A 10486-nucleotide genomic window follows, 5' to 3' on the forward strand; every position below is an offset into this window, starting at 1 on the left:
GCCCTGGCCGGGTCGGGGAGCGGGCCCGGAGCAGCCTCGGGGCGTCGCGGTGTCGGCCCCCTCTGCGGATCCCTGACCTTTTCACTGCCTGTGCAGACTTCGAAGGAAAGGTCGTGAAGACTTCGGTTGTGTTCCACAAACTGGGGACAGCCCTGCCTGCGTGGGGGGAGGAAGGACCCGAGTTCCAAGGACCCGTGGTAAGTTGGCGAGATCCGGCTGTGTAAGCAGGGTGGGGAAGAAACGGGAGGGAGCTCGCAGAGATCTGGAGTTTTAACCAGTTCCGAGGAGGGCGTCTTCAGGTCGAGGGTGCCTGAGTCCTGTGAAAAGCATGGGATAGTGACTGCACCTGTTTGAGCCGCCGGTTTCCCCTAGGTTGATAGGCGCTGCTCGCGATGCGGTCACGAGGGGATGGCCTACCACACCAGACAGATGCGCTCGGCCGACGAGGGCCAGACCGTGTTCTACACCTGCACCAGCTGTAGGTGGGTACCTTCCCCGCCTGCCCTTCGCGGTCCGTTTGCTAATTGGAGAAATCCAAATCGGACACGTGTTTAAATTCTGCATTGTTTCACTGGTGTGAAAAACTGATTGTGGAAATAAGGACTGAGACCAAAAAAAAAAGGGCCGGGGATTTAGCTGAGCGCTTTGGTGGCCTGCCTTGCAAGCGCAAGGACCCGAGTTCAATCCCCGGTACCAAAAAAACGAAAGAAAGAAAAGAAATAAGGACTGAGATATATAATGGATGTTGGGAAATGAGAAGACACTGTTCAAATGGGAAGAGAAGTGGGGGCGGGAAGGAAGGGACAAGAAAAAAATGCGAAAATAGAAGGAAAAATGGAAACAAAGCTTTCGTACACAGCGAAAGGAGGGGACTTGAGGGGGAATGGGATAAAATAAAATATTATTTATTTTTAAAAAGTTTTCTTCAGTCCATCCCTAATAGGAAAATTTATGGTTCTGGATTTTTTGGGTTTTGAGACCAGGCCTTGCTGTGTAGTTCAGGCTGGCCTTGAAGTCACTGTGTAGTCCAGGCTGCCCCCAGCCTCCAGAGTGCTGCGATTACAAGCGCGTGCCGCCCACCCTGCTCACTTTCTCTGTTTGATGGTGTACCCTACTCTCTAGCCTTTCTCCTTTATTGAGGCTGTTTGGGAGTTGTGAGACTCTGAAGCTGACAGTTGATTTATTTTGCATAAACCTTGGAAAATTATTTCATTCACTACTGCCTTTCCCCCGTGTTCTCAATTCGCACGTTATGAAGCTGTTTATTAGACCTTTTCTTTCATCTTATTCTCTGATCTTGTCTTTCATATTTTCTGTCTTATTTCTCTTTCTACTGCTTTTTGGGTGATTTCTCTAGATCATTTATTGTTACAGTTTATGTCTCTACCCCCCACTCTCTCTATATATGTGTGTATGTTTAGGTTTCTTTTGGTACAGGGGATCGAACTGGGGACCTTGTGCTCTCAAGGCAGGCAGTGGAACCACTAAGCTAAATCAAATCACTGGACCAATTATTACTTATTGAATTCTACTTAATTATGTTTTAAAATCTCATTTTTTGTTGTTGTTGGGTTGTTTGTTTGTTTGTCTTTGAGACAAGGTCTCACTATGCAGTTGAGACTGACCTAGAACTCACTACGTAGCCCAGGCTGGTCTTCACCTCACAGCGATCCTCCTGCCTCAGCCTCCTGAGTGCTGGGATTACAGGCATGTGCCACCATGCCCAGCTAAAGTCTCATTTTAAATAGTTCTCAAGTTCTTAATTTAAAATTATTCCTTTTGTTCTTTAAATACATTTTAAGTACATTAGTGTATACTTATATTCTATGTCTGGTAATTTTGATATAGTTTTTGTGGGTTTGATGCTTCTTTCTGTTTGTTTCTTTTTTGGTACCAGGGATCGAACTTGGGCCCTTGTGCTTGTGAGGCAGGCGGTGGAACCACTGAGCCAAACCCCCGGCCCTCTCTCTGTTATTTCTGCTGATACTCTCATGGTGCTTTTTTCCTGTTTTATGATGTTGTGTGTTTTTTGTCTGTTTTGATTTTTTTTTAAGCTTGAGTTCTTTTACAGCTTGAATATTCTTTGAGACCTGCAGTGAATGCTGTATTGTCAGCATTTGTGTCTGTGTGAAGGGTGAGTTTTCCTAGTGCCTTGACGCACTAACAAGCTTGAATCACTTAAAATAAATTGTGACTTCTTTTTTTAAGCCTACAAGCCCCTGTTTATAGTTAGAAATTCTGAGGAAGCCAGATGTGGTGGGTGCACACCTGTAATCCCAGCACTCAGAAGGCTGAGGAGGAGGATCAAGAAAAGTTCAAAGCCAGCCTGGGCTACATAGCAAGAACCTATTTCAAAAAAACTAAACAAGGAATTTTTTTTTTTTTTTTTTTTTTTTTTTTTTTTTTTTTTTGGTACCAGAGATAGAACTTGAGTCCTTGTACTTGCAAGGCAGGCAGTGGAACCACTGAACTAAATCCCCGGCCCAAAAAAACAAAACAAGGGATTGGGGATTTAGTTCAGTGGTTCTGCCACCTGCCTCAAAAGTGCAAGGTCCTGAGTTTGATCCCTGGTACCCCCTAAAAACAAAACAAAAAAACAACAAAAAAGGAAATTCTCAGATATTTTTCTCTCCTCTTCCTATTGGGACAAATTTCCCTGGTACAGTTGGATTTTTTGTTGCTCATTTTTAAAAGAAGGGTGGCCTTTGTGTAAGGGGTTCCAAATTGATGCAGCAAATCTCCTGTTAGCAATTGTAGTTTTCTCTGCTTCTTTATGTTACCTGTGGCTGTCAAAATAGTATTAAGAGCACTGTGGAAGTTCTTTTTTTTTTTTTTTGGTTTTTTGAGACAGCGTCTCACTATGTAGTTGACACTGAACTGGAACTCACTATGTAGCCCAGGTTGGTTTTGAACTCACAGCGATCCTCCTGCCTCAGCCTTCCCAGTGCTGGGATTACAGGCATGCGCCACCACGCCCACCTTAGACTGTTCATTTTTAACTTACTGGTCAAGCTATCTGGGTTCACATAATTTTTAACTTTGAAGACTATGTTTACTTTCTTGCCATTCTATCAATAAATTAAAAATATTTATAGTGAGATGTATTTTTCAAGAATAATTTTCTGCCAGGTATGGTGGCATACCCCTGTAATCTCAGTACTCAGAGGCTGAGGCAGGAGGATCCCTGCAAGTTTGAGGCCAGCCTGGGCTACATAATGAGTTCAAGGCCATCCTGAACTACAAAGCAAAGCCTTGTCTTACCAGAACAAAAACAGAAAAATCCCAAACACACACACACACACACACACACACACACACACACACACCACACAATATTTTCCCCAGGATTGTCTGTTTTCTGAAATTTTTTATGAACAGAAGTTTCTATTTGGTGGGAGGAGGCTGTTGTGCTGGGAACGGAACCCAGGGCTTTGGGAATGCTGAATATACTGTCTAACCGTTGAGCTACACCTAAACCCAGAGTTCTTAATGTTTATAAGCTGCAGTTTCTACTTTGTCTGTTTGAGACAGTGTCTGGCTGTGTTGTCCAGGCTGCCCACAGTCCTCTCTCAGCTTCTTGAGTGCTAGGTTACATACATGTGCCACCATGCCTGCTGCCAGCTTCCACTTTTTAAAAACTTTCATGTCTAGCCAAGCGAAATGCTGCACACCTGTAATCCCAGCACTCAGGAATCTGAGGCAAGAGGATCACCACAATTTCAAGCCCAGCCTGGATTAGAGAGAGACCCTGTACCCCTGCCAAAAAAAATATGGCTATGGCTGTTGCTTTTTGTGTCATAAGAAACCTTTGCATACTTCAGGATGGTAATTAGATTTATTAATCCCAGCATTTTCAGTTGTTTTGAAATTGAAGTTGGAGGATGATTTAGAGGAGCTAGTCCTTGAGAACGTCATAAATTCTTTTGTTCGTTTGTTTGTTTGGTTTTGTTTTTTTTTTTTTGGTACCGGGGATCGAACTTGGGTCCTTGCGCTTGCAAGGCAGGTGGTGGAACTGCTGAGCTAAATCCCCAGCCCATAAATTCTTTATTTAACTGATTCTCCCACTTTGCACTGCTAGAAACTTTCCCTTTGGTTGAACATAACAAGTCATTTCTTTCTCTCTAGGTTTCAGGAAAAGGAAGACTCTTGATCTTTTTTTCCGGATGACTCAATAATACCTCCTGCTCCTCTAGACGGTGAAGGATATGATTCTTAGGTGCCTTGGCATCCATGCTGTCTGGTTGCAGTGCTTTTGCTCCCAGAGGAGAATCACATCATCATGTGGCAACTACCCTTGTCCCCAGAGTCTTCCTACCTCTGAGTTTATTAAAGTTATGTTTTTCTATAAGACTCTACCTGTATATTATTTATAATCTATCTCATTCCATGAAGAATGTAAACACAGCTTTATAAGAAAAATATTTTAAAAGATAATGATAATAATGGAGCCAAGAATGAGGCTGATATAAAAAAGAATTACAAGTGTTCTCTTACTGTCTCAATCTGCTTGGTTCCTGAGTGTAGAGAAACAAAGACCAAGTTTGGCTACTGAGAGATTCAACGTGAAATTTAAACATCTGTTTGGTATATAAATTTGAACAAAATATCAGAATTTACTATAAATGGACATTTTGAAAATTATTTTTTTCTTTTTGGTTTTTTTGTTTTGGTACTGGAGATCGAACTCAGGACCTTGTGCTTGCAAGGCAAGCGTGGTGCCACTGAGCCAAATCCCCAGCCCTTTTTTTTGGTTTTTTTGAGATAGAGTCTCACTATGTAGTTGAGACTGACCTGGAATTCACTATGTAGCCCAGGCTGGTCTCGAACTCATAGCAATCCTCCTGCCTCAGCCTCCCAAGTGCTGGGATCACAGATGTGCGCCCCCACACCAGGCTGGAAATTATTTTTTTATTGCTGAGATAACTATATATTCATTGTTATAGATTATTATATGGAAAGTTAGGATAAATCACAAGTCATCCCACTCCACAGAGAGAAGCAAATTTCATCTCTGCTTATGTAGGTATCTATGCAGATATATGGATTATTAAATGTGCTATACCATACATAATGAATTGGTTTTTTGTTTGAACCCAAAACTTTCAAGGCAAAGATATATGCATACAGTCCAGCCACAACACAAGATATTCAAATTTTCATTCTGGGAGTCAGTATTCCTGCATTCATGGCTTAAATGGTGAGGAACAGATGAGAGTAACTGATTATCTTGTAACTGGCACTTTATATATTCAGAGCGCTCAAACATTACAAAACAACATGCAGTGATGGGGACAGCAGTGTTGCTCACTTGGGTGTTCTAGCAGTTGACATTCCTGACCCACTCCCAAAATCTCAAATCTCAGGACGCTGCACACATGAGGGAGGCGCAGCACAGAGCTGAATCCCTGGCTCATCAAACCCACTTTTTCTGGCTATAACATTGACTAAGATCCCAACTTTCTTAGTGAAGCACTTGTGGCTTTCCATAAATTTTTTATCTGTTATCCCTCACCTGGCACCCCGTAAGGTCCCCCGGTACAGAACTGCATTCCCACCAATCCACACACCTACAATTTTGGAAGCTACCTAAAAAACAAAACATCTCCCTTTTTGTTTTGTTTTTGTGGTATTGGGGATTGAACCCAAGGCTTTTGCACTGAGCTACATCCCCAACCTCTACCTTATTATCATTATTATTATTATTAGTAGTAGTAGTAGTAGTAGTAGTAGTAGTACTGGGGATTGAACTCAAGACTCTTGTGCTTGTGAGGCAGGTGCCAGAACCACTGAGCTGAATTCCCAGCCTACCCTTTTTATTTTTTGAGACAAGGTCTCATTAAATTGCCTCGGCTAACCTTGAATTTGTGAGGACCCTCTTGCCTCAGCCTGCCAGAGTGCTGCATTTACAGACATTGCCACCACATCCAGCTTCCTAGTTGTTTTGCTCCTTTTTCTCGCTGAAAAACATGAACGTATTTTTATAATGGCCTATATAGTGACCTATTACCTTTTCTTTGTTTAATTGATTTACTCTACTCCATCTGAGAGTAACTTGACAGTATATAACTAAATTCAATTTCACAAATTAGATTTACTTCTTTCATTTTTGTGGAATTGGGGGTCAAACCTAGGGCTAACACCATAGCGCTACATCCCCAACCCTTTTTACTTCTATTCTTTTAAATTTTGACACAGGGACTCAATGAGTTTGACAGATTGGCCTCAAACTTCAGGGTTCTCCCGCCTCAGACAACTGAGTAGCTGTGTCTTCTGCACCTCCATCTTCAAGGTCTTACCATAGTGACTGGAGATTTCCAAACTGAAAGTGCATTAAGTGCCCTGCTCAAATACTAATAGGCACAAAGCAAGGACCAGAGGTCAACCTGCCTTTTTTTCTTTTCTTTTTTTTTTTTTTTTTGTACCAGGCATCAAACAGAACCTTGCGCTTGTCATACAGGTGGCAAAACCGAGCTAAATCCCCGGTCCAGCCTACCTGATTCTTAATCCAATTGCTTCCAGTCCCGTTTCCTATTAGAGACCTAAGAATGATAAGGAAACGAGGACTGGCCAAGAGAGTGTCACTACTGGCTCCACTTCCATCCGCCTTTTCCCACCAGCATTAAGGATCAAAGGGGCAGGGCCTCACCGTAAAGTGGGCACCGTCCTTACCCTGAGCACGCTGTGGGACGGGTTCTGTTTCAATTTTTTCTGTGTGCACCAGGGATCAAACTCAGGACCTTGCACTTGTGAGTCAGGCAGCTGCACCACTGAGCTAAATCCCCGGCCCCTGCGTGAAGGTTCTGACTCAGCCCACCGTCCAGGACTTAGTACTTTTACTTGGACTTTCGGGGTCCCTGCACTTGACACTCCTTCCTCCATCCCCGCAGGGCGGGCCCATCTGTTCTTTTTCCCCGTTTGGCGCCTGCGCGCTAGCGTCTTACGGCGGAAGTAGCCTTGCGTCGCCTGCCCTCTGACGCACTGGGTGCTGGGGAGGGCAAATGGGGACGCAGGATGCGTCATACCCGGAAGTGGGGAGCCGGAAGTGGGGTTGGACAGGTTATCCCCAGGGGTGGGGAAGTAGAGGCCTTGAAGGAGGGGGAAAAAAGAAGGCGGAGGATCCTGGCTACTACTCTGAATCGGATACCGATTCTCTTAGAACTCAGAGTCACAGATATAGGGAAGAGTGTCTCACCCCAGTCGTCCTTTCCTTGCCTCATCCTCAGCCATGGCTGAAGCAGGGGCCGGGCTGAGTGAGACCGTAACTGAGACAACGGTTACCGTGACAACCGAACCCGTGAGAAAGGCGGTGGGGGGCGGTGCTGTTTAGGGGTCTGGGAGATGCCGGGAGGAGGGGACAGGGCTTTGGGAAGTTTCTAGAGGGGCCGGACTTGGGAATCTGGGCGATGTGGGGTTGAATAACTGGGACTTCGGGTATTGCAAGGGATTGGGAATACGTGGTGTGGCAGAGACGCTGTAGGAGGATAGGACGGACCATGTAATAGGGAGTGAGAATATAGCTGTTATTGCTTGGGGTGGTGGTCTAAGAAGAGGAAACTTGGCGTTGAGCAAGAAAGGTGCTAGGAGGAAATGAAAGGCTATGTAAGAAAGCATGTTTGGCGGCCAGCGATAGGGGGATTTGACTGTAAGCGTACTTAGCAATGGATTATTATTCGGTGGATGAGTGTAAAAGGAATTGGAGGGAATGAAGAAACAAGAAAACAAAATGATAATGGTTTTTTGACAAATCAGGGAGGAGCGATGTAAATCAGCATTTTTTTTTCAAAAATAGATTAAGTCTTTTGTGTGTGTTTGTGGTACCAGGGATCGAACTCTGGACCCCTTGCGAGGCAGGCAGCAGCACCACTGAGCTAAATCCCCAGCTAAGTCTTTTTCAAAGGGAGATAGTTGCATGGGGTTTAATAATCTCAGCATAAAGACAGTTTACTTTATTTTTTGGTTTTTGGTCTTTTTGATACTGGGGATGAACTCAGGACCTCGTGGTTGCTAAGTAGGTGCTGGGCTGCTGAGCTAAATCCCCAGCAAAAGGACAGTTTAGTACTTTAGTAATAATTGTTACCAGAGATGCTAAGATTTGGATGGATAAGGTAAGGAGGGCTGGGTTTGAGGATGAGAGAGGTAAGAATGCAAGTCTTTCTTTAGTGGGCGTGGAAATAAGGAATCCAGCAAAAAAATGGAGATTAATGATTATTCTGTGGAGACTGAGAAAAATATTTTTCATGTGTTAGTACCACCAAGGATGATGTGGGGAGGAAGGTAGAGAAACATGGAGGATTATATTTTCCTTTGAAGATTTGCTGGGACCTTCCCTAGGTTAGGAATTGTGTCTTCTCTGTATGCTAGTGATTACCAAGAACAGGAAAAAAATGCTTCTCCAGGACTCCCTGAAGTCAAAGACTTGTTCTGTTTTGTCTTCCAGTACCTTGCTCCTCTGGTGCTTTATCTGTGGTACTGATTGGGCTGAGGAAGAAAGGAGAGGAAGTCCTCTGGGAGGGAATGGGAAAGGTCGGAAGGAGGAGACTAGGTAGGTAAACCTCTTCATTTTCTAGGAGAACCGGAGCCTAACTATCAAACTTCGGAAACGGAAGCCAGAGAAAAAGGTGGAGTGGACCAGTGACACTGTGGACAATGAGCATATGGGGCGCCGCTCTTCAAAATGTGAGTATTAACCCACAGTGGCCTTCATAAGTCTGCTGGCCTCCCAGAAGCCCCCAGGCACTCACAATTCTGTCACTTCTCAGGTGGTTCTCAGGGAAATGTGGTTACGTTAAGGGAAAGAGGTAGAGTGTTTCTAGAATTGTAATATACCAAGGCCTAAGGGCAAGAAGTATCCAGTGGAAGAAGTGGGACTTCAGGTTCTTGGTTCCCTAAAGGAACAAGGGGGTTGGGTACCTGAGTCCTGTGGTGTGGGTGTGGAGAAGCCAGAGTCCTATGAAGTAGGAAGAGACAGCAGTGGAAATAGGAATTTTCAGAGATCCCAGAGGAATGAAACTGACTGAATAGCTTATTCTTCCTTCTTTTTAACTGGGCTCCTCCACCCTAATCTAGGTTGCTGTATTTATGAGAAACCTCGGGCCTTTGGTGAGAGCTCCACTGAGAGTGAGGAAGAGGAAGAGGAAGGTTGTGGTCACACCCACTGTGTACGGGGCCACCGCAGAGGACGGCGTCACGCAACCCCCGGACCGACCCCCGCCACTCCTCCCCAGCCTCCTGACCCCTCCCAGCCCCCTCCAGGGCCAATGCAGCACTAAATTCCTTTCTTCCCCACCATTCCTGTGTCTGTGTGGCCCTGAATGTGTCCACATGGCTACCTGGGAACTAAACCCACGGTTTGATCCCTCTTCCTCTGCTCTGCCTGATAGAGGGAAGAGGAAGAGAAGGATGGACAGAGATCCATGCCTGGAATTCTGACTTGCTGCTACTCCAGAACCCAGACCTCTGGGTTCCCCCAACCCTCATTTCTCCTCCCAGTTCTCTCCCTGTCAGGGATCTCGGCATCTCGGTCCCAGTCTTCTGCCTTTGTTCTCACTGCCAAACTTCCTGTCCTGGGATCCACTTGTGTGTCTTGGCTCCCTGCATGCTCAACATGAGTCTTACATACTTAAGTTTGGTTTTTGAAAGTCCCAGCTTTCACTGCCAGGGTCCCAGTCAAATTCCAGGCAACCTCACCCCAGCTATGAGTGTTAATCCTGGCTTAGAGCTCGTCCACGTATGGATTTATATACTCCTCATTCTTAGTCCTTGCCTGTAGGATGTGAGGTCTTCAGGGAGAGCACAGGGCCCAGCCTTTCCCCTCCTGTCTACCCCTTCATCTTCTCAGAAAGAGCCAGGAGAGAGGTCTTTGTCATTTGTACCACAAGGGAAAGTGGAACAGGAAATAGTCATGTCCTCTCTCCCCACAGTTCTGATTTGATACAGTATTTCTGACAAAGCTGGCTTGAGACTGGTCACTTAGAACCAATCGTTTCAGTCTTTGGCCTTTCAGCTTCAGAGACATAGAGTAAAGTCCACGGCAGGGGCAGATAAAGGAAAACAGTGGGAGTGAACAAGACGGGTTGTGTCTCCTACACGGCACTCCTACCCCTGCTAGGCTTGTCCACCAGCCCAGACAGCCAGTCGCCTCAGCTCTCCCACCCCTTACTGAGATCTGGTTATCATTTTGTAGGCCTCTTGCTGTGCAGAGATCAGTTACATCCATGCCACCACTGAGACCTCATTTATTGCCACAGATGCACAAAATAAATAACCCAACATCACAAAACGTGTTAACTACAGGCCCATTTATACAGACGGGGATAGACGGGATGCTATGTACGAAGGGACATGTTTGCTGCATCTGGGACTGTCTGAGTAATTCCCAGCTTCAGAGGGGAAGTAGCACCATGGGTCCCTTCCTTATGGAACCGGGGAAGTCTTTAATGGAAGAAGGTTGTAAACATAGCCAGAAAAGGAGTAGAACTGGCTTGCA

The 10486-nt window shown here is 45.2% G+C and overlaps 2 protein-coding genes across 2 annotated transcripts in view; both read left to right on the top strand.

The window, feature by feature from the left end:
- Polr1h (RNA polymerase I subunit H) overlaps nt 1-4345 on the top strand; it is a 4836-nt gene extending 491 nt beyond the window's left edge. Inside the window, exons 2-4 of the mRNA XM_010643405.1 lie at nt 97-197; nt 373-482; nt 4126-4345. Of these exons, the coding sequence (XP_010641707.1) occupies nt 97-197; nt 373-482; nt 4126-4150 (236 nt within the window). The 3' untranslated portion in view covers nt 4151-4345. The remainder of the gene's footprint in view (nt 1-96; nt 198-372; nt 483-4125) is intronic.
- A 2676-nt stretch (nt 4346-7021) lies between these two features.
- Ppp1r11 (protein phosphatase 1 regulatory inhibitor subunit 11) lies at nt 7022-10279 on the top strand. The gene is made up of 3 exons (XM_010643406.3): nt 7022-7294; nt 8568-8676; nt 9067-10279. The coding sequence occupies exons 1-3, from the start codon at nt 7226-7228 to the stop codon at nt 9267-9269; spliced, it is 381 nt and encodes a 126-aa protein (XP_010641708.1). The 5' UTR covers nt 7022-7225; the 3' UTR covers nt 9270-10279.
- Nucleotides 10280-10486: the final 207 nt, after the last annotated feature.

This window comes from Fukomys damarensis, unplaced genomic scaffold (assembly GCF_012274545.1).
Source record: "Fukomys damarensis isolate Sample0158 unplaced genomic scaffold, DMR_v1.0_HiC HiC_scaffold_20, whole genome shotgun sequence".
NCBI lineage: Eukaryota > Metazoa > Chordata > Mammalia > Rodentia > Bathyergidae > Fukomys > Fukomys damarensis.